Below are 25869 nucleotides of genomic sequence, written 5' to 3' on the forward strand. Positions count from 1 at the left end.
AGCCGCAACCCAGGGCTGGGAAACACCCATACACTCTCACATTCACACACACACTCATACACTACAGCCAGTTCAGTTCATCCAATTCCCCTATAGCGCATTTGTTTGGACTGTGGGGGAAACCGGAGCCCCCGGAGGAAACCCACGCCAACATGGAGAGAACATGATCTAGTTTGTGACTAGCAAAAACCAGCTTAAAACAGCTTATGACCAGCAAGATATAGCCTTAACCAGCTCATGACCAAAAAGAACTGGCTTGAACCAGCTCATGACCAGCAGAACCAGCTTGAACCAGCTTAAACTAGCTCATGACCAGCAAGAACCAGCTTGAATCAGCTTAAACCAGCTTATGACTAGCAAGAACCAGCTTGAATCAGCTTATGACTAGCAAGAACCAGCTTGAATCAGCTTAAACCAGCTTATGACTAGCAAGAACCAGCTTGAATCAGCTTAAACCAGTTTATGACTAGCAAGAACCAGCTTAAACAAGATTAAACCAGCTCACGACCTGAAAGAACCGGCTTACACCAGCAAGAACCAGGTTGAACCAGATTAACTCAGTTCTAAATCAGCGAGAACCAGCATAAAGCAGCTCATGACCAGCAAGAACCAGTTTGAATCAGCTTTAACCAGCTCATGACCAGCAAGATATAGCCTTAACCAGCTCATAACCAGAAAAAAACCTGCTTGAACCACCTCATGGCCAGCTTAAACCAGCTTGAACCAGATTAAACCAGCTCACAACTGGAAGGAACCAGCTTAAACCAGCAAGAATCAGTTCTAGATCATCAAGAAACAGCATAAAGCAGATCATATTCAGCAAGAACCAGCTTAAACCAGTTCAAAGCTAGGATTTATAATCATATAGAAGTAATTTAATCAAATGGGGACTAAACATAAGACAACACCGTTTCTTATATTACTATCCAAACACCTTTAATTCAACATAATGCACCTGATTTTAAAATGTGATTAATGGTTTGAACATAAACTAAGAGTTTGTCTTTTTCAGAAACTGAAATAATGAAAAAAATCTAATAAAAAATCCAAAATTTCCATCTGAGCTGCAAATAAAGTGGATCAGCCGAGGTATTTTGACCTGATGAAGACGGACAGAGAAAGCAGCTCAAAACGAGACAAATCGGCTTCATCAAAAAGCTCTAACGATCCCATTCATCAGGAGAATTGGTTCATGAGCTCAATTTAATCTTATTTACTCTCCTGTTATTGAATCAAAGCCCTTCAGGCCCAATCACGACCTTGTCTTCAGAAAGGGCCGGGATGCTCTACAGCCCTACAGATCTCCCACTGATCATATTCTCCTATTCATTTCACCTCATCCTATTAAAGCCAAAGCCTGAGGGGGCTCCAATGCAATTAGTGCAGTTCTCCAAATCTGAAAGGGCTCTCCCGATGGAAAAAATGACTTTCTGAGGAGATCGGAGGATAAGAGCGAGGATTATTTTGCAGGGACTTTTCCGAAGTCAGTCTGAGGGACTTCTCTGTTTTACATGCTGGGAGAAAACGACAGCTCTTTATTGTGTATGTATTGCTATTAAAGGGATAGTTTACCTAAAAATATCAATTCTGTCATCATTTACTGATACTCTACTTGTTACAAACATGTTTATCCCTTGTGTGCTGTATGTTTTCATCCAGTTTGGGGTGATTTAAGAAATAAATTTGGCCACAACTTTCTCTGTGTTTCAGCAAATGGAATAATTTTTGGTGAGACGGAATAGGTACAATACAGCGCATGACTATCAAGAACCTGCTTAAAACAGTTCATGACCAGCAAGGACCAGTTTTAACTAGCTTAAACCAGCTCATGACCAGTAAGAACCATCTTTAACCAAGTTAAACTAGCTCACAATGGGAAAGAACCAGCCTAAACCAGCAAAAAAAAAAAAATTAAACCAGCTCAAACCAGCTCATGACCAGCAAGAACCGTTTTAATCAGCTTAAACCAGAGTATGACCAAGATATATCCTAAAAGAGCTCATGATCAGCAATAACCAGTTTAAACCAGCTAATGACCAGCAAGAGCCAGTTTGAACCAGCTTAAATCAGCTAATGACCAAATAAAACAAGGTTAAACCAGCTAATGACCAGCAAGAACCTGTTTGAACCAGCTTAAATCAGCTAATGACCAAATAGAACAAGGTTAAACCAGCTAATGACCAGCAAGAACCTGTTTGAACCAGCTTAAATCAGCTAATGACCAAATAGAACAAGGTTAAACCAGCTAATGACCAGCAAAAACCTGTTTGAACCAGCTTAAATCAGCTAATGACCAAATAGAACAAGGTTAAACCAGCTAATGACCAGCAAGAACCTGTTTGAACCAGCTTAAATCAGCTAATGACCAAATAGAACAAGGTTAAACCAGCTAATGACCAGCAAAAACCTGTTTGAACCAGCTTAAATCAGCTAATGACCAAATAGAACAAGGTTAAACCAGCTAATGACCAGCAGGAACCTGTTTGAACCAGCTTAAATCAGCTAATGACCAAATAGAACAAGGATAAACCAGCTAATGACCAGCAAGAACCAGTTTGAACCAGCTTAAACCAGCTTATGAATATCAAGAACCAGCTTAAACCAGCTAATGACCAGCAAGAACCAGTTTAAACCAGCTTAAACCAGTGTATGACCAACAACATTTAGCCTAAAAGAGCTCATGATCAGCAATAACCAGTTTAAATCAGCCTAAACCAGCTAATGACCAGCAAGAACCAGTATGAACCAGCTTAAACCAGTTTATGAATATCAAGAACCAGCTTGAACCAGCTAATGACCAGCAAGAACCAGTTTGAAGCAGCTTAAATTTGCTTATGTTCAGCAAGAAACAGGTTAAGTCAGTACACGCCTAAAAAGAACCAGCTTAAGCCAGCTCATGATCAGCAAGTATCACCTTGAACCAACTCAAACCAGCGAGCAAGAACCAGTTTGAACCAGCTTAAAACAGCTAATGACTAGCAAGAACCAGTTTGAAGCAGCTTAAAGCAACTTATGACCAGCGATATATAGAATAAAACAGCTCATGACCAGCAAAAAACAGTTTGAACCAGCTGAATACAGCTAATAATCAGCATGAACCAGCTTGAACCAGCTTAAAGCTCATGGCCAGCAAGAATCAGATTAAGCCAGATTAAACTAGCTCACAGAATGTAAAGAACCAGCTCAAACCAGAAGGAACCTGTTTAAACCATCTTAATCCAGCTCATGACCATCTTAAAACAGATTAAACCAGCTCATGACCAATAAGAACCAGCTTTGTTTTTCCAACAGGGTAGTAAATCAGGCTTGAATCGTATTTGGACACATTACTCATCACACAAACAACAATCTGACGCTGTAAGTAAAACTGTGACCAAACAACTCCAAATGCAGCCTCGTCTCTCCAGAGCAAACTGTCCCAGACGTCCTGCTTCTCGTTAGAAATGTGCCGAGACAGACTGTGAGGTCAGCCGAGGGTTTAATGTTGTGCATTTAATTATGCTGCATTCACAGGCATTCGCAGTTCTCAAATAACCGAAAAATGCTCATTGAAGAAAAGCAGCTGCTGACTGTGCCGACGGCCCGCGGCGCTTTACTGTATTAACAGTCAGCACGGTGCAACCCTCCCAGTCTTGATGTAATTAATCTCATTGACCCGGGAGTTCTGGAAGACCTGAAGCCTCATGCTCTCTGCTCTTTGGATCAATTTAGTGGACTTAGATTTGACCAATCATTCATTTTAATTCAGCTTAGTCCCTTATTTATAAGTGGGCACCACAGCGGAATGAACCGCCAACTATTCCAGCATATATTTTGCGCAGCGGATGCCCTTTCAGCCGCAACCCAGTACTGGGAAACACCCAAACACGCTCATAAACTACGGCCAATTGCAGATTAGGAAGTGTAGTGGAGACTAAATAGTTGGGTTTTAAGTCGTTTCTTAAAAGTAGCGAGTGACTCTGCTGTTCTGATGCAGTTAGGGAGTTCATTCCACCAACTGGGCAGATTGAGCGTGAGCGTTCGCGAAAGTGATTTCTTCCCTCTTTGGGATGGAGCCACGAGGCGACGTTCATTCACAGAACGCAAGTTTCTGGAGGGCACATACATCTGCAGAAGCGAGAGCAGATAAGAAGGAGCAAAGCCAGAAGTCGCTTTGTAGGCAAACATCAGAGCTTTGAATTTGATGCGAGCAGCAACTGGCAGCCAGTGCAAACGGAATAGCAGCGGAGTGACATGTGCTCGTTTAGGTTCATTGAAGACCACTCATGCTGCTGCGTTCTGGAGCAGTTGAAGAGGCTTGATAGAGTTAGCTGGAAGCCTTTGTTTACGGAGCTCCGTGGAGGAGGGTAGTGTGTGCGTGCGTGTGTGTGCGTGCGCTGTCGTCCGGAGGTATGTGTGTGTGTTTGTGTGTGTGTGCGCGCGCGTTGTCATCCGGAGGTATGTGTGTGTGTTTGTGTGTGTGTGCGTGCGCTGTCGTCCGGAGGTGTGTGTGTGTGTTTGTGTGTGTGCGCGCGCGTTGTCGTCTGGAGGTGTGTGTGTGTTTTTGTGTGTGTGTGTGTGCGCGCAAGGACGAGAGCAATATGTGTGTGTGTTTGTGTGTCTGTGAAAAGAGCAGAGTGAGACAAGCTATGAGATCTCCTCGACAGTTTTTGCTCAATAAAATAGTCAGTCGTCTGTATTTTCAAGTCCATCGTCTGTATTTACATTGACCCACTGGCAGCTAAAATCCACGCCTACACTATCGAGCGTGAATGAACTGTGATTACTGTTATATTGCTGATTAGCTGTTGGGTATTTCACTCTGACTGAAGGCAGTCGACCAATCGCAGCAGACCATCATCGGTCCAATCAGCGCAGATTAGCTTCGCGCTAAGGAGGGGTTTGGGAACAAATCAATCACTGGACGATTCATACAGGAGTCGCTGGATTAATTAGGTAAAAATAAATGCAGATTATAAGACCATGAAAGTGTTTTTTGACCTTGCATGCATATTAGACTGTTGTTGGAGACCCTTACAACCAAGATATGACCCTATTTCATGTAAAATATGGGCTCTTTAAACTCAAATGTACAATAACAATATCTGCACATCAGTAGTGTGCAATTAAGTGATCCTTTTGCCTCACGCTGAGAACAACGATTGAATTTACTACATTTTATTAAAGGGCACCTATGGTAAAAAATCTACTTTTCAAGCTGTTTGGACAGATCTGTGTGTTGGTATAGTGTATAGACCGTCATACTGGGGTGATATGAACACACCCAGTCCTTTTTTTTCAATTTAACTACAAAAAAGGGTCGACCAATTGGAGCTGTTTTCAAATCGATCGCACCATTACGTAGGTGTGCGATCCCCCCGCCCACCGAATTGATTGACAGCTGCGTGCATTAACATGTTCCGGTAGTCGCGTGTATATGTCAACAAGACCAGGCAGACATACGCAGAGCAACCGGGAATAAAAGCTCTGTTCTGTTCGCTAGGATCAGCAATCATCATCAAATGTGATTAAGAGTGAGTTTCACATGTTTAAAGTGTTTTAAAACAGAGTATGGGTGTAATTAATTACAGCGTTTTACTTCAGCTTTACTTCATCCGCACAGCCGCGTGTCAGAACAATTATAAAAGAAGACGCTTCAATCCCGGTTTGTGGAAGTTAAATCAGGTTTATTTTGTACATTAGCATCACAGATATCCACACAGTACTTGAGGTTAGCCTTAACTAAGCTAAGCGCGCTCTGTCTGTCTGCCTGCCTGCCTGCGTGTGTGTGTGTGTGTGCGTGTGTGTCATCTGCGATGTGCGTGTGTTAACTTTGTAACGATATTGTGTGTGACTCATCAATGCAACTTCACAATACTGATTAGTAAAGGTTAGTTCTTACTGTAGTATCTCACAAACGCTACGTAAGACCTTCTTCCTTTGTCTTGTCTGACGCAGCTGAGGGAGGAGGCATGTAGAAATAGTGGGCGGGAAAGAATCGTCTTAAAGGCGCAGTACGACAAAACCCACCCCCTGCTGGAAATCAGTATAAAACAGCATCTTGTAAAAGGTATAATGAAAAATCTGATGGGTATTTTGATCTGAAACTTTATATACACATTCTAGAGACGCAAAAGACTTATATTAAATCTGAAAAAAGAGGTAACCTAGGTGCCCTTTAAGGTAAGATGTTGCAAACGGTTTATATGGGCTGAATTTAGTAATGTTCAACTTGATTTGTTTGTTTAATTCAACCCACATAGTTTTTACCCATTTACCTTAAACAAAAATAAGTAAATCCAATTTTAAGTGCAGAGAAAACATGAGGATGTGTCACAGAAACAGCTCATTAGCAAGACCTATTAAATGATTTTAATAACAAACACCAAAATATAAAACAACACCATTAAATCCTATTTAATCCACACAAAAAAGTCCCTCAAACGACAAACAAATGCACGCTTTAAAAGCTTACCTGAGCCAACTGTGCAAATATTGATCATTCAGGCATCATGTACAAGCCTTATGACAGGAGCTGAAGGAAATACCCAGCATTATCATCTATCATTAATGCAAAAACAACATCAAAGTAGCCGATGCCGACACCTGCTGCCGCACTTACATTTTTACCCAGTTGTTTTTCCTGAAATGTATAGAAAATGTGCAGTTTAGTGTGCTGAAACACACATGAAATACTACACCACAAACGGTATGTTTACATCCACTCAATTATTCAGCATTTACAACCCGACTGATGGCTCAACCCGAGCGAAACAGCCTTTATGTAAACATCACATTGAGCTCAAACTGAATGAAGTCTTTATCTAGATTAAAGAGGCGGTGCAGACTTTAAAATAATATAATCAATTAACATGCTTTGCTTTTGTTAACACTGTTTTTGTTTTATTGGCAATGTTACTCACTCGGCTATGTTTCCATCCACTCATTTTGATGCAAGCTATAGGATATCATGTAGAATGTGGATGGAAATGTGCATATATTAAAAACCAGATGCATCTGAAAGTCATTTATAAAAAGTGCACAGTGACTTCTCCTACCGCAGCAAACTCATATTTGACACCAGTTTTGTTTTCTCTATTTTTCAGAACATTCTCTGTAAACTCTAGAGATGGTTGTGCATGAAAGTCCAAGTAGATCAGCAGTTTCTGAAATACTCAGAGCAGCCCATCTGTCACCAACAACCATGCCACAGTTAAAGTCACTTAAATCCCCTTTCTTCCCCATTCTGATGCTCGCTTTGAACTGCAGCAGATCGTCTTGACCATAGCTGCGTCCCAAATCGCATACTTATGCACTATTCTACGCCATTTAGTAGTATAAATAGTGTAAGTAGTGCGTTCACACTGAAAACTCTAAAAATATTAAGTGCACTTTAATTTCCCGGATGATGCACTCATTCAGCTGCTAAAATGAAGTGTGGAATGATGGACACTTCACGCACTTAACGACCGCAGGTTTGCTCACGTAGGGGCGGAGCTATCGGGCGCACATGTTGGATAACTTTATTTATTTTGGATGGTGAAAGCAAAATTCTCCTACGAGAGTGATTATAGCGCCTCCCGATGGTGAATGCGGTTATCCTCACGATTGAATTGATAATTCAATCGTTTATTTCACTGATTTGGTAACTGTCAAACATCATCAGGGAAACGGTTTGAATTTCCTCTTAGTAAAAAAACATTAGTATGCCATTTGGGACGACACTACATACATATACTATCCTGTTGAGTGTGTAAGTGCATAAGTACATAGTGCATGAGTGCATAGTGTGCCATTTGGGACGCAGTGCATGTCTACATGCCTGAATGCGTTGAGTTTGCTGCCTTGTGATGGGCTGATTAGAAATTTGCGTTAATGAGCAGGTGTACCTAATAAAGTGGCCGGTGAGTGCATATGGATATTAAGCTTATGAATGTATAAAACCTTTATTTTCTTGCTTTTTTTCATAATAATATAAGTTCATATGACATAAATGATTTAAGTATTTAATCTTGACATACGGGATTAACACTATATTGATCCAAACTGTAAAAAAAAAAAATTAACAGATAACAAAAAGAAAACAACGTTTAAAATAAAATAATTTCAACTTATGTTATTGATGAAATACACAATACAACTCTATTTATTAAAAGATTATGCCTTTTTTATTAAGTTATCAGCTATCAATTAAGATTAATCAAGACTTTTTCTCACCAGGAGATAATTTAAATAAAATAATGTTAACAAATATCAGGAATATTCAGATGCAATAGTACATTTTTAGTAAATATCTCATGCATGTCGTAGGCCAGATTGACGTGATAATATCAATACTCAGAAATAAACAGACTATTAGGTCTAACAACCACTAATAAAACGATCTGAACCTTCTTAAAAGGCACTAATTAAATAATCATTAACCAAACACTGAAACGGCCATAATAACATTATTTTGCATGATCATTACCACATATTTTCTAATGCATATGCCTGATACAGACTCCTGAAAGGCATTTACACACTGAGTTAAGATGTGCTTTCAGCAAGAACAGCACAGTCATGAGTAAACTGATGCCTCTGCTGATTCACCTCTGTGGCAGGCTGGATGCGCGCTGATTATTGGCCTGTGGTTTTCTGACAATTTATTTCATCACATTATTAATCTAAATGTTGCATGAGATGTTTGCAAATATGTAATGAGGCGAATACGACTACAGCGCCAGAGCAAATGATTTACCACTAAAAAGGCTCATTTAAAATGAAAGCACTGAGATTTAAAGGGACAGTGCATTAAAAATGTAAAGATTCTGCTATCATTTACTAATCCTTACTTGGCCCTTTAAAGATTGCATGCATGTGCTATAACGAATAATATAAGCACCTAAACAGAAAAACATGTTAATGTTTAACCTTTTATAGGGCACTCACTGATTAAAATACTCATTTGGAAATACAGGAGCGTTACTTGGGATTATTACAAGAACTTTTATGACTTAAAATAAAAATTATATTGTAATCAATGGCAATAAAGTTACCATATATCAGGCCAAAACTTGTGGTAGTGCTGCATCATCCAGGGTATAACATATGCATAGTTATTATATTTAGTATTTAATTTTTTGTCAAATTTTTGTTGTGCTGTTTTGTTCTGCGTGTGTCTTAAATTAGTCAAATATCTGAAAATTATAATAGCATATTTAAGAATGTTCTGTAGGTTATGAACTATATATACATATATATAAATATAAAATCAAATAAAAAAAATTATAAATATAAATAAATCAATTATAAATATATCGTTTTTTTATGTTGTGTTTTTTATTTTATATTTATTTTATATAAATTTATTTTATATATTTATTTATTTTAAAATAGTTTTTTTAGAAATAGTTAAAAAAATAATTTAAATAAACAATAAAGTTTAAATAAATAAAATATAAATATTTTTCATTTATTTACATATATTTATATTTATTTTTTATTTATTTCATGTATTTATGAATCGTGTTTTGAATTTACAAATTGGATTTGCATATTTATGAATCATGTTTTAAATTTACGAATTGGATTCGCGTTTTTACCAATCGTGTTTTGAACTTGCGAATTGGATTAGCATATTTATGAATCGTGTTTTGAATTTACGAATTGGATTTGTGTATTTACCAATTGTGTTTTGAATTTACGAATTGGATTTGCATATTTATGAATCGTGTTTTAAATTTACGATCATGTTTTGAACTTACGAACTGGATTTGCATATTTTGGAATCGTGTTTTAAATTTACGATCGTGTTTTGAACTTACGAACTGGATTTGCATATTTTGGAATCGTGTTTTAAATTTACGATCATGTTTTGAACTTACGAACTGGATTTGCATATTTTGGAATCGTGTTTTAAATTTAGGATCGTGTTTTGAACTTACGAACTGGATTTGCATATTTTTTAATTGTGTTTTGAATTTACGAATTGGACTTGCATATTTATGAATCGTGTTTTGAATTTACTAATTAGATTTGTGCATTTTTGAATCATGTTTTGAACTTACGAATTGAACTTTGTAAATGTGAATTGCGTTGTGGACGTATAAATTATATTTAGAAAATGTATTATTTTTGAGACTGATCTGGCTCCATATTCAACAGTCTGAATCTGGCAAAGCACCAAAAGACATCTTAAGTATTCACAAAACACGTTACTTTTAAAATAGGTGTTTATATCTGCATGTAGCCTAAAAAAGAAAAATTTGACATAATTTGTATAGTTTGACCTAACAGTCACTAAATATCACTGAAAATGTATACTTTTTATTAATAAATTAGATATCATACAAAGTTTGTTAGTTCATTCGTGTTTAAAATATGTAATAAAAATTTTCTATGCAATCAGAATACATAAATATATTTTGCTAGGTCTAAAAATGTTTACTATTGAGTTATTACTAGTGAACCTCCAGTTGTCTCTGCAAAGCACATGTAGATTTATTAGCTGGGAAAAGGACATAATGTGACACTAATATGATCAACTCGAAAGAGCCCTGCACGGCGGCTTTCTCTTATCTCATAACTACGGTGTAATCCTTAGGGTTTGCTGACCCATATTCTTATTGCACAATGCAGGCTAATGGAGGCCGAAGGGCAGGACACCAATAGTAGAAAGGTTGCTGCTGCTATTGTTTTTTTTTTTCTTTTAAAGATCGCACAGAGAGTAGTTATGTCATCTGGCCAGCATGAGGGAGCCCAGTGACATGACACCCGTGATGGCAGCTGTGTGTGCGTATGTGTGTGTGCATTTCCACTGTAAACAAGCTCACCTTTTCACACACGAATATTACACAAGTATTTGTGAAATTTTAAGCTTGTCTACTTAACGAACTTAAAGGGATAGTTCACCCACAAATGAAAGTTCTGTCGTTATTCACTAACTCTTGAGGTTTTTTTCTTCTACTGTTGAACATAAAAGAAAGGTATAATGAAGAATGTTGGAAACTGGTAACCATTGAGTTACATGATATTTGGTTTTCCTACTATAGATGTCAATGGTTACCGGCTCCAACATTCTACAGAATACCCTCAAAGTTTTTGTTGTTGATTTGTTGATATAATAAAGTATATTGGAAATGGGTAACCATTGTCTTTCATAATAGTTGCTTACATAGATGTCAATGGTTACCGGTTTCCAACATTCTTCAGAATATTTTGGTGTTCAACAAAACAAAATAAACTCAAAGTGGCTTAGAACAAGTTAATTTTATGAATAAACGATGACAGAATTGTCATTTTAAAGGGACAGTTCACCCAAAAATGAACATTTAGTCACTATTTGTTCTCTTTCTTAAGCTGTTCTACATCTTTATGAGTTTCTGTCTTTCTAAGAAAGTCAATGGTTACAGGTTTACAACTTTTTAAAGGATCTTTTTTTGTGTTTAAAAAGAAGAAACTAATAAAGGTTTGAGTAAAGAATGAGTAAATGATTAATAGAATTTTCATTTTTGATATTCATTGTCTTTCATAATATTTTCTTTTCCTACTATAGATGTCAATGGTTACCGGCTCCAACATTTTTCAGAATACCATCAAGTTTTTGTTGTTGTGTTGAATATGACATATATACTGAAGAATGTTGGAAACAGGTAACCATTGTCTTTCATAATATTTGCTTATGTATGAGTCAATGGTTACCGGCTCCATCATTCAAACTCAAAGTGGATTAGAACAGCTTATATGTGTGAATAAATTATGAAACAATTGTCATTTTAAAGCGATAATTTACCTAAAAATGAACATTTAGTCACTATTTATTCTCTGTCATTCTAAGAAAGTCAATAGTTACAGGTTTTTGACATTTTTTTAAGGATCTTTTTTTGTGTGTTTAAAAAGAAGAAACTAATAAAGGTTTGAGTAAAGAATGAGTAAATGATTAATAGAATTTTCATTTTTTAGATTCATTGTCTTTCATAATATTTTCTTTTCCTACTATAGATGTCAATGGTTACCAGCTCCAACATTTTTCAGAATATCTTCATTTGTGTTCAGCAGAACAAAATAAACTCAAAGTGGCTTAGAACAAGTTAATTGTGTAAATAAATGATGACATAATTGTCATTTTAAAGGGACAGTTCACCCAAAAATGAACATTTAGTCATTATTTATTTTCATTCTCAAGTGGTTCGATATCATTAAGAGTTTCTGTCTTGTTTCTCTAATAAACACATTTATGAATTTCTGTCTTACTAAGAATGTCAATGGTTACAGGTTTGCCACATTTTCAAAATATCTTGTTTTGTGTTTAAATGAAGAAACTAAGAAAGGTTTGAAACAAGAGTGACTAAATGCTTGACGGAATTTTAATTTTTAATATCTCCTTAAAGATATATAGAAGAATGTTGGAAAACATTGTCTTTCATAATATTTGCTATGTCAATGGTTACCGGCTCCAACATTCTTCAGAATACCATCAAGTTTTTGTTGTTGTTGTGTTGAATATAAAATATATAATGAAGAATGTTGGAAACAGGTAACCATTGTCTTAACCATTGTCGTTCATAACATTTGCTTATATATGAGTCAATGGTTACCGGCTCTATCATTCTTTAAAATATCTTAATTTGTGTTTAACAGAACTAAACAAAACTCAAAGTGGCTTAGAACAAGCTATTTGTGAGAATAAATGATGAAATAATTGTCATTTTAAAGCGATAGTTCACTTAAAAATGAACATTTAGTCACTATTTATTCTCTTTTTCAAGCGGTTTTACATCTTTATGAGTTTCTGTCTTTCTAAGAAAGTCAATGGTTACAGGTTTACCACATTTTTCAAAACATCTTCTTTTGTGTTTAAAAGAAGAAACTAATAAAGGTTTGAGTAAAGAGTGAGTAAATGGTTGACAGACTTTTCATTTCTGATATTCTTTGTCTTTCGTAAAATTTTATTTTCCTACAATATGTGTCAATGGTTACCAGCCCCAACATTCTTCAGAATATCTTCTCTTGTGTTTAACAGAACAAAATAAACTCAAAGTGGCTTGGAAAAACATAATTGTGTGAATAAACGATGACATAATTTTCATTTTGAAGGGACAGTTCACTTAAAATGAACATTTAGTCACTATTTATTCTTATTCTCAAGTGGTTCGACATCTTTATGAGTGTCAGTCTTACTAAGAAAGTCAATGGTTACAGGTTTACCACATTTTTCAAAACATCTTCTTTTGTGTTTAAAAGAAGACACTATTAAAGGTTTGAAACAAGTAAAGAGTGAGCAAATGATTGACAGAATATTCATTTTTGATATTCCTTGTCTTTCAGAATATTTTCTTATACAATGTGTGTCAATGGTTACTAGCTACAACATTCTTCAGAATACCTTCTGTGTTTAACAGAACAAAAAAAAGAACTCAAAGTCACTTGGAACAGGTTAATTGTGTGAATAAACTCTGACAATTTTTATTTTAAAGGGAGAGTTCCCCCAAAAATGAACATTTACTCATCATTTATTTAAAATAAGTAAATAGTGAGTTTAAAAACAAGTAAACGGTGTAGAATAAAAAATTTTTGATATCCTGTTAAACGAACAGCTTTACCAAAATTGAGATTTGTCATCATTCATTCACCCTCAAGTTGTTGTTGTTACGTTGAAAATAAATGATATAATGAAGAATGTTGGAAACCGGTAACCATTGTCTTGCATGATATTTGCTTATACAGATGTCAATGGTTACCGGTTTTCAAAATGGTTCAGAGCATCTTCTTTCATGTTCAACCAAACAACAAAAAAGTGGCTTGGAACAAGTTGGAACAAGTGTGCGAATAAACAATTACATAATGTTCATTTTAAAGGGACATATCACCCAAAAATAAACATTCACTCAATATTTATTTGAAAAATTGCAAATAGTGAGTTTGAAACAAGTAAATAGTGAGTAAATTATTGACAGAATTTCAATTTTTGATATCCTTTTAAAGGAATAGTTTAACTAAAATTGAAATGTGTCATCATTCATTCAGTGTTTTGTTGTTGTCCTGTTGAACACATAAAAGAAGACATAATGAAGAATGTTGAAAACCGGTAACCATTGACTTCCATAATATTTGCTTATAGATGTCAATGGTTTCCAGCATTGTTCAGAACATCTTTGTTTTTGGCTAGGAACAAGTGAACTGTGTGAATAAACGTTGACATATTGTTCATTTTAAAGGAATTGTTCACCCCAAAATGAACATTCACTCATTATTTATTGAAATAGTGAGTAAACAGACAGAATTTTCATGTTTAATATCCTTTTAAAGGGAAATTTAATCCAAAATTGAAATTTGTCATCATTCATTCAGCCTCGAGTTTTTGTGGTTGTGGTGTTGAACATAGAGAAATAATGAAGATATCATGTTGGAAACCAGTAACCATTGACTTCAATAATATTTGCTTGTATAGATGTCAATGGTTACCGGTTTTCAGAATTCCGAATATCTACATTTGAGTTCAACAGAACAACAACAAACTCAAAGTGGCTTGGAACAAGTTGGAACAAGTGTGTGAATAAACAATGACAAAATGTTAATTTTAAAGGGAAAGTTCACCCGAAAATTTTTATTTACTTACTATTTATTCAAAACAAGTAACCAGTATGTTTGAAACATGTAAATAATGTAGAATTTTCAGGGATCATTAAACCAAAACTGAGATATATCATCATTCATTCACTTTCCAGTTTGTTGTTGTTGGTGTTGAACATAAAGGAAGATATAATGAAAAATGATAAAAACCGGTAACCATTGACTTCAATAATATTTGCTTATAGATGTCAATGGTTTCCAACCTTGTTCAGAACATCTTCGTTTTTGGCTTGGAACAAGTTAATTGTGTGAATAAACCATGACATATTGTTCATTTTAAAGGAATTGTTCACCCCAAAATGAACATTCACTCATTATTTATTTAAATAGAGAGTAAACAGACAGAATTTTCATGTTTAATATCATTTTAAAGGGAAAGTTAATCCAAAATTGAGATTTGTCATCATCAGCCTCAAGTTTTTTTGTTGTTGTTGTGTTGAACATAGAGAAATAATGAAGATATATTGTTGGAAACCGGTAACCATTGACTTCCATAATATGTGCTTATATAGATGTCAATGGTGTCCAACATTGTTCAGAATATCTTCATTTGAGTTCAGCAGAACAACAGCTCAAGATAGTGACAGAATTTGATGACAGTATTTTCATGTCTGTGTGAACTACCCCTTCAAGTTGGTTCCTTTTAAATTAGCCTATGCCACCTAACATTGTAGCTCAGGGATGACTCCACTTACCTTGGTGACAATATTTTGCTCTAATCCGTTTTGCAGTTTATAGCTGGACGGCGTGCAGTTGCATTGCGATGCCGCCTCGGCATTTACACCGGTAAACACGGTGCTAACGGCGGTCGGAGCAACAGTCAGGAGCTGGCTGCTGTTATTATGCGGCTCAGGACACGGATTAGTCAGGAGAAAATTGTCAGAAAACTGGCTGAAGCCTATAAAAATGGCCGGGATCCACGTTAAAACGATCAGCTGTTTCTGATACTTCCCAAATCCACCCACACTCGGTAAAACGCCGCCGTCAGTCTGCGAGAGCAGCCCCGGAGATTTACTAGTTTCGGGGGTCACAAATCCGTTCTCCGGTGCGTGGGACTCGGTGTCCAGCTGAGAAACGGCCATCACCGTCTCGCACATCCTGCAGTCCGGTCCCGGTGATGCGTCACACCGAATAAACGTGATTTTCTCCTCTCCAAAAGCGCGCTTGACATCCAGTGCTCAGGGAGTGGTTTTTTTTGCGTGTCTTCACGCGTTTGCAAAGCGTCACGAACTGCTCGCGATCAATCAATAGACTAAAAGTCGAAGGCGTCAGTAGCCGCAAATAAATAGGTAATCATATTAAAAACGCATTCAGGAAATGCAGTTCATTTTAATGGGCATGTTGGAGATCCAGCAGTATGCAGCCACAGGTAACACACCTGTCCCGGTGCACGCCGCCACCGCCGTCGCCTGACGTCATCACCATGATCCACTCGGTGAGCGCAGGAATCTCCCGTTCTCCCACAAATTACCGAGTTACTTCAGCTTGGAGATCTCCGGGGATCACATTGACCGATAAAACACACACACACACACACACATACAAAGGCTACACACACACACACACATTCGCTGAGGGCGGAACTTCGACAGCACCGCATTCATTGGATGGCATTGATTCCTGTCAGTGCTCTACTAACGCTAATATGCTTCTCTAACAAATCGTGCTAAACAAAAAAAGTGTTATATATTTAAGAATTAAATGCTGCTTGTTGTTGTTTATTTGGTCGTTTAATGTATTAATGACTGTTCTGTGTTTATTTAGCAGTGTCTGCTGCTCTCTACCGGATCAACCCGGCAGCAGGTGTATGCAAATGGCAAGTGGAGTGTCAAAAAATATCAGTATTTATTTAGCCTCAATGTTGGCTACCAGGGCCCAACTGGGACTAAAAATCAGCCCTGGCACTGTAGCCACACCAGCCCACATTATCACACCGACACAGCCCCACCCAAGGACACGCACATTCACTATTTATATTGGTGTACAGATGGTAAAATGATATAAGCGGTACCTATTTAAGAGATATTTAAACATTTGATGTGTGTGACTGGAACAAAAACAACCCATTTATATATGCAATCATGTCATTCTTTTTTTTTTCGGCTTAGCCCCTTTAGTAATCTGGGAATCGCCAATTTATCCAGCATATGTTTTACACAGTGGATGCCCTCAAAGCTGCAACCCATTACTGGGTTACCCAATTCCCAATTGGCCTACCCAATTCACCTACAGCATGTGTTTGGACTTGAATCAGAAGGAAACCCACATGCAAACTCCACACAGAAACACCAACTGACCCAGATGAGGCTCAAACCAGCGACTTACTTGCTGTGAGGCGACAGCATTACCCACTGCGCCACTGCACTGCCCCCTTTCGGGACTAGTTCAGTAAATTTTATGTATTTGGCAATGTCTGACTTGACTGCTTTTCCCTTTTTATGGTCCATCTCTGTCAATTAGCTTGTGTTGCACTTACTGTTTGTTTGACATTCTTGCCAGATTTTGATTACGTCTGCGTAACCTCAGATTGGGTCGGCCCATCTCGAAACCAGCCGGTTGTTGCCGATTGGGCCAATGCTTAACATTGACTATTATTCTTACTATTATCACCATCATCATCATCATAATATTCACATCTCGCAAGAGATAAAAGCTGCCTACATTTAAAAAACAATACATATGAAAAAAATAAAATAAAATAAAAATAGCTGACCGGCCCACATTTAAAAAATGGTCCGGCCCTTCTGGCATTTGCCAGATGGCCAGTCCGCCCCTGTTAGCTACTCTGTATCTTCACATAGAACGCTTTATACTGTTCCCACATTAAATAATACTATAGTAATTAATAGTAAATACTATAGTTTTTAAACAGTAAAAGCTTGTAATGAATGCTAAATCATACTGTAGCATTAACTATAGCAAACTGATGCATAATAAACACTGTAGCTTATTTTTGCTTTAGCTAAACTGTGGTGTAGTGGCTATAACACACCCTATATTTATAAAAAACGTTTTGTGTAGTTTGTTTATATTATGATTTCAGTTGCTCGCAGCTAGAAGGTCGCTGCTTCGAGCCTTGGTTAGTTCAGTTGACGTTTCTGTGTGGAGTTTGCATGTTCTCACTGTGTTTGTGTGGGTTTCCTCTGGGTGTTTCCCCCACTGTCCAAACACATGTGGTATAGGTGAACTGAATAAGCTAAATTGTTCGTAGTGTGTGAATGAGAGTGTATGGGTGTTTCCCAGTGATGGGTTGCAGCTGGGAGGGCATCCGCTACATGAAACAAATGCTGGATAAGTTGGTGGTTCATTCCGCTGTGGCGACCCCTGATTAATAAAGGGACTAGGCCAAAAAGAAAATGAATGATGAAACCAGTATACAGATGGTTCAAGACCACCATAGTAGGCTTCTACAGTATTTTTATGTGGTTTGGTGGAAATTAGTGCCTTAAAAACAATTGCTACTACAGTAAATGTGTAATTAATGCTAAAGCATACAGCAGCATTGGCGGTTCATTCCACTGTGGCGACCCCGGTTTAATAAAGGGATTAAGCTAAAAAAGAAAATGAATGAATGAGTACTGTAGCACTTTGGGGAACTGCTAAATAATAAACACTGTTGTTTGTTTTTGTTTTAGCTAAACTGTAAAATACACCCTAGAAAACGTATTGTGTAACATGTTTATATTATGATTCCAGTTGCTGTATCACCATAGATTAATATAAGTACTATACAGTAGTAGTATTAGTACTGTACCTTACAAAAACACTATATTATTTACTATAAGCTTATACAGTATTTAATGTTGTCTGGTAGTCCTATGCTTGTAAAAAGCACTTTAAAGCTGTAACCTTTTTAATTTTGAAAGATTCTCATAGTTTAGGTCAATTTGGAGACTAATAATTTGAGTAAGCCTGCCATCTAGTGGTGATCAATGCATTTCAGGGATCATCTTGCAGGTGTTTATATACAGTTGAAGTCAGAATTTTTATCCCCAATGTTTATTTTTTCCCCAATTTCTGTTTAATAGAGATTTTTTTTTTTAACTCAGAAACTACTACAACTACTACTTCAATAATCACAACTACAATCGATACTACTACAATGACTACTACTACTACCACAGCAACCTTAATAATGACAGTGGTATAAATACTTATAATAATGATAATGAGGAGATAACAGGAGGGCTAATCAAAAGAGTAATAATAATAATAATAATAGTGATAACAAAAGTAAAAGTAATACCAATTCTAAAAGTGACGAGATGGGGGAGGTTGGGAAATCAGGAAGAGGACAAATAATAATAATAATAATAATAATAATAATAATAATAATAATAATAATAATAATAATAATAATACTAATAATAATAATAAATATAATAATAATAATAATAACAATAATGATAATAACAATAGCAATACTACTACTACTACTACTACTAATAATAACAATAATAATAATAAATATAATAATAATAAAAATAATGATAATAACAATAACAATACTAATAATAATAATAATAATAACAATAATAATGAAAACTATAATAATAATAACACTAATGATAAAAACAACAACAATACTACTACTACTAATAATAATAATAATAACAATAATAATAATGATAACTATAATAATATTAATAACAATGATATTAATGATAACTATAATAATAATAATAATAACAATAATGATAATAACAACAATAATAATAATAATAATAATAATAACTATAATAATAATAATAACAATCATAATAATAATAACAATAATAATAATGATAACTATAATAATAATAATAATAACAATGATATTAATGATAACTATAATAATAATAATAACAATAATGATAATAACAACAACAATAATAATAATAACAATAACAATCATAATAATAATAATAATAATAATAATAATAATAATAATAATAATAATAATAACAACAATAACAATAATAATATTACTAGTAAGTAAAAGCGGAAAAGACCTTTCAAATCAAAATTTAAACCTTTACAGCCCATTTGGGTACAAAATTATACCCTTAGGACCAATTTGGGACCTTAAAAAGGTACAGTTTTATATTTTGTTCCCTCTAAGAACAAATTTGTACCCTCACTGTACCGTTTTGTATGACAGTGTATCTACTGGTTAGTCTTCAGGACAGGTTTACTCGGCTGTTTTTTTTCCTCTTGTTGCCTTGACGTTCCTCTCTGCTTTTGTTATGTTTGTTAAGTGTGTGAATGTTCAGCTATTACAAGTGAAAGGAGACGACGGTCACACCCTTATATTAAAGTTTTTAACCTTCAATCCCTGCCGTGAGTCATAAACACAGTCATATAATGCAGACGCTGTGCTGATTTATTATTGTCAAATGTTGTATATACACTCTAAAAAATAACTCTAGAGCTCTGTAACCACTACATGGTTTAATACGTTATTGTAACTTAAAAATTCAAAAATGCTGATTAGATTGAAACTTTTAAGTTACCAGAATAATTTTATTAAGTTTTAAAACAGGAAAGTATTGATAATAACATCAATTTAAAAGTACGGCTAATTTAAAGGTAAATATATCTGTCTGTTACTTTAAAACAATATTTAACTTGTAGCAACCCAAAGAAATTGGATTGATAAATCACAATAATGGAGTTGTTTTGTATTTTTAAGTCCACACACTGATGTTTTTTGCTATTTTTTTACTGATAATATGGGTCAGTACATGTTTTTGTTTAGTAAAACAATGAAAACCTGTGGTTTATTACTAATTATTAAAAAAAAATACAGAAAAACAAAAATGTTATTGTTAAATGTATTTCTTACAAGCATGAACTGTACATTTGAAAACAAACCAAAAATTTTACAATTTCGGCTACTTAATTTATTTATGGGTTCTAAACTTGAAAATGTGCATGTGATTAAGTACATAACACTGGATTTGTTTTCCATTTTAAAATAAAAAACTAATTGAAACAACATTTTTGAGTACTGAACTCATAGATTTGAGGGTTTTGCTATGTAAAAATGCCTCTGATTGAAGAGGAAAATATTTAGCTGACATAATAAAGTTTGTTGTCTGAGTTTCATTCTGTTAGATGTTGTCATAACTTCAATATATTAATGCAAACTGTTGCGTTTTTGTTTTGTTTTGTCTAAACAATATTTTTTAGAGTGTATAATTTTTTTGAGTGTGGGTAAAAAGACAACATTTGGGGTTATATTTGGTCAAATAAATTTAATAAATAAAGACAAAAATAAACCATCAGTTAGCTTTTCCAATATTTTACCCAAAATTGGGCTGAAATAACCCAGCATTTTTAGGGTGTACATAAAATACTGAGGACATGTATAAAAGTACGACAAAAGTCATGAAAACCAATATAATTAAGTTAATGGGGTTTCAACTGTTTCATTTATTCATTCATTTTCTTGTCGGCTTAGTCCCTTTATTAATCCGGGATCGCCACAGCGGAATGAACCACCAACTTATCCAAGTTTTTACGCAGCGGATGCCCTTCCAGCCGCAACCCATCTCTGGGAAACATCCACACACTATGGACAATTTAGCCGACCCAATTCACCTGTACCGCATATCTTTGGGGGAAAGCGGAGCAAACCCATGCGAACGCAGGAAGAACTCCACACAGAAACGCCAACTGAGCCGAGGTTCGACCCAGCGACCTTCTTGCTGTGAGGCGACAGCACTACCTACTGCGCCACTGCCTCGCCGACAAATGCTGGGTTACTTAAGCCCAATTTGGGTGACAAACGGGCGAAGACAATTTATGGTTTATTTTAATCTTTTTATTAATCTGAGCAAATATAATCCAATATTTGTCTAACCCAACAATTTATTTTCGTTATACAAAGTTTACCTTAATATTTTAAATCAGTTTGACTAATGTAAGATGTTTCCCAGAGATGGGTTGCACCTGAAAGGGCATCCGCTGCGTAAAAACGTGCTGGATAAGTTGGCGGTTCATTCCACTGTGGCGACCCCGGATTAATAAAGGGATTAACCCGATAAGAAAATGAATGAATAAATAATGTAAGATGACCAGAACATTTAATTGGATTTAACTAAACAATTGAAGGCAGTAGTGTACTTTTAATTCTTTTATACATGTCCCCAGTATTTTATGCACACTCTAAAAATGCTGGGTTATTTCCACCCAATTCTGGGTAAGATATGGTCAAAACCAACTGATGATTTGTTTTTATTTTTATTTATTTATAGGGTGACACAGTGGTGCAGTAGGTAGTGCTGTCGCCTCACAGCAGGAAGGTCACTGGTTTGAGCCTCAGCTGGCTCAGTTGCCGTTTCTGTGTGGAGTTTGCATGTTCTCCCTGCGTTCGCGTGAGTTTCCTCCATGTGCTCTGGTTTCCCCAACAGTCCAAACACATGCGGTACAGGTGAACTGGGTGGGCTAAATTGTTCATAGTGAGTGAGTGTGAATGAGTGTGTGTGGATGTTACCCAGAGATGGGTTGCAGCTGGAAGGGCATCCGCTGCGTAAAAAACGTGCTGGATAAGTTGGCGGTTCATTCTGCTGTGGCAACGCCAGATTAATAAAGGGACCAAGCCGAAATGAAAATTAATGTATGAATATTGAATATTTAATATGACCACATATATACCCAACAATTTGTCTAGTTAATCAAATTTGTTTTAACTTTAGTGTAAGTTAAACACTAATTTAGTTCCGCTATGGATTTTCAAAGTGGTTAAAAAGGTGCATATACTTTTATATATGTTTATATGTGACTGATAAATTCAACATGCAGGACTCCTCCAGCCTTTAATGTTTATTTATCCTGTGTGAAAGTATTCACACCTTACTCTTAAGCCTTCACTCATCTTCAAAAGAGCCTTCACTGTTCCTGTGATTGTGTAAGAGTGAAATCCTCCAGGTGAAATAAGGTTAGCTTTGGGTATTGCGGATGATGAAATCATTGGGTGTGCGTCATCTGTTTCTGGTGAGTTAACATCTGGTGTGTGTGTGTGTGTGTGTTTGTATTGATGTGTATTGATGTCAGATTAGATCACTTAGAAGTACACCTGAAACTGAACAAATGTCTCATTCACTCTTAATAAATGGGTTGAAACTCATCTTTGGGTCAAACATAGACAAAGGCAACCATTGCGTTACAAAGGGTTATTTATATTTAGCAGTATTTGACCCAACACTGGGTTACAACAGCACAGCATTGTGTAGAGTTGGTGTATGGACGGTGTTGGATGTAATTAGTTACTTACAAAGTTACAGTAATTGACTTTTCCACACAAAAAAAGCGCTCCTTCTCATACTTCAGCCTCCACATCAAAGCTCCTGAAAGCAAAGAAGATCAAGCTGCTCCAGGATTGGCCAGCCCAGTCACCAGATATGAACATTATTGAGCTTGTCTGGGGTAAGATGAAGGACTCTTGATGAACTCTGGGAGTCCTGCTGAACGCTTTCTTTGTCATTCCAGATGACTTTATTAATCAGTGATTTGAGTCAGAGATGTATGGATGCAGTCCTCCAAGCTCATGATGGAGTCAGACACAATATTCATTCTGTCTCCACTGCAGCAGGACTTTATATTCTATACTGGACATTATTTCTGTTCAGTGATGAGACTTTAGTCTAAGCAGAGTCAGACCGCACTGTCCTAATGAAATCAGTCAAAATCAAGCATGATCATATTTTATTGTGGTAAAATAAGGGTCATCTAGAGGCCTTTACCTTTCTTATTAGCCACTTCTGATGTCAAATGACATCAGATAGACCATCAAGCCAGTCTTACGACCAGTCAGCCCCTGGCCATGTGTAAACTTGTCTTTAAACCTTGACTAAACTTTTTAAATAGCAATATTTGCTAAGCTACACTTGCACACTTAACATTGGAGAATTCCTATCTTGCGTACGCATGTGGTGCTAAATGTATGTCTATGACTGGGAACACAGTGTCTCTCTTAATCTGCTTTAACAAGAGTGGCACACACCCACAGACACACCAGTCAAGCCCTTAATAGGTTTGTGAATTCATTTCTTGTAGTGTCGTTAATTGTTGCACTTTTATCAGCGTCTAAGCATGAACAAACTTGCCTACGCAAGAGAGAGAGAGAGAGAGAGAGAGAGAGAGAGAGAGAGAGGGAGAGAGAGAGAGAGAGAGATCAAGCACTTTGAGAACAAGAAAGAGAGAAACGTATAGTGTTCACATTTATTTGAAATACTGCACTGCAAAAAATGTTCTTACTTTTCATACTATGTCCTGTTTTCAGACAAAATATAAAAAAAATTCTTAAATTAAGAAGCATTTTCTAGACAAGCAAGCCTTTTTTTCTGAAATATGTTTCTTGTTTTCAGAAATTAGTCCAAATTAAGGTATCTTTCTCCTTAAAACAAGCTAAATAATCTGCCAGTGAGGTGAGGTAAATAATCCTGCAGCAAAAGGAGAAACTAGATTATCTTGCTCAACCCATTGGCGGATTATAACATTCATTCATTCATTTTCTTGTCGGCTTAGTCCCTTTATTAATCCGGGGTCGCCACAGTGGAATGAATCGCCAACTTATCCAGCAAGTTTTTACGCAGTGGATGCCCTTCCAGCCGCAACCCATCTCTGGGAAAGGATTATAACATACTGGGCCCTATCATACACCCGGCGCAATAGTCTTTCAGTAGTTTCAGCTTGGCGCAAGAGTCGTTTTGAGGCGTTGCGCTACGCTGTTTAATTAGCAAATGCATTAGCGCTCATATGTGCGTTCTGGATTAAAAAGGAAGGCGTTCTGAGGCGGACCGCTGGCGCGTCGCTATTTTGAGAAACTATAATAGATTTTTCAATAGACCAAAATTAACCCGGCAGAGTTGCGCCTCGCTTACACACTAATACGCACAAGAGAGCAATAGGCAAATATCTTTACATATGAAAAAATATAAATATTAAGGATAAATATAGGATATAATAAGAATAGATATAGGATATAAATATAAAGGATTAAAATATTACAAAACATATTATTTTCTAGCCTACATAAATATGAAAAATCACTGCTTTTATGTCTTCTTCATCTCAGGAGGCTTTTTCAGTTCATTCATAACAATTTGCTTTTGTATAATGTTATTATTATTAGCAGTATTATTTATTATAACCATATTTATATTTGTTTTATTAAAAACAAGCTTAGATTTGCCCACCTGTCAGGTTTTAGACCATATGGGGCACAGCATGTGTTTTAGGATATAACTCAGGTTTTTGAGCACACTTCATTATTATTGTTCATTTATTCGTTTGCTGGAAATTAGAACTGAATTTAGAAATAGTTTTGAAATGAAAATTTTCGCTTAACAAACAAAATTATTTATTTATAGACTAATTGATGTCTGTGCTTAAAGGTTTCCCTATCCAAGAGCGAAAGTGAAAGCAGATCCATTATCTCTCATTCTCGCGCAGTAGATGCTCTGTTTAACAGTTTTCTGTTAATAAACTGTGAACTGTTTGCTTTTGAAATGCTCATTTTTTCCACTTAGACTTACTTTACATCCTGTAAATAGCGAATGCGCTTATGGCACGATGCAGCTGACTCTTAAAGGGAATGGGAGATGAGACTCTGATTGGTTTATTCTCAAAACACACCTATAACTCATTAAGAAAATAAACTCAACACTTTTAGACCATGCGCCACAGCGCAAAGCGGATTTCCCGTCCTTAAATGAGCAAAAATGCATTCTGACACACCCTGAAAGCGTTTGGGCCCTGCGCTTTGCGCTCTGCGCATGGACCGTCAAAATAAAGCCCACTATGTCTCAAAATAAGACAATACTATTTGCTTGTCAAGTAAATGCTTATTGATTTAAGAATTTTAGAGATATTATATATATATTTTAGAGACCTTTTTAAGATATTTGGACTAGAAACAAGACAAACATTTTTCTTTTCTTTTGCAGTGCAGAAGACTTGCCTTAGAAGTTTCTACTGTAGATGTGACCAAACCTGCTCCCGGAGGGCCGCTATCCTGTAAAGCAGCAGCTCCCAACAGGGGGGTTCCGGGCCTCAGCAAGCTCTGTAGGGGGTTGTGTCACATTTTTAGCAGTGGACAATTAAGAGAGCTATCATGTTGCCTTAGTTTATTTTACCCACTGGCTGATTATAAAATAGACAAATTTGCGATTCGTCCTCCACAAAAAAGACAGCAGCTAATACTAATGACCCAGGTATACTGGACCCAGGTGAGGAAGCTCCAAATATTTCAGGTCGCAGTGCTAGCTGGAAACAAAAAAATGCAGGAAATAC

The 25869-nt window shown here is 36.1% G+C and overlaps 1 protein-coding gene across 1 annotated transcript in view; it reads right to left on the reverse strand.

The window, feature by feature from the left end:
- slc22a23a (solute carrier family 22 member 23a) overlaps window positions 1-16167 on the reverse strand; it is a 72193-nt gene extending 56026 nt beyond the window's left edge. The window contains 1 exon segment of the mRNA NM_001351708.1: window positions 15288-16167. Coding sequence (NP_001338637.1) covers window positions 15288-15689 — 402 coding nt within the window. The 5' untranslated portion in view covers window positions 15690-16167.
- Window positions 16168-25869: the final 9702 nt, after the last annotated feature.

The sequence above is a fragment of the Danio rerio genome, chromosome 2 (genome assembly GCF_052040795.2).
Source record: "Danio rerio strain M-AB ecotype USA chromosome 2, GRCz13ab, whole genome shotgun sequence".
Classification (NCBI taxonomy): Eukaryota; Metazoa; Chordata; class Actinopteri; order Cypriniformes; family Danionidae; genus Danio; species Danio rerio.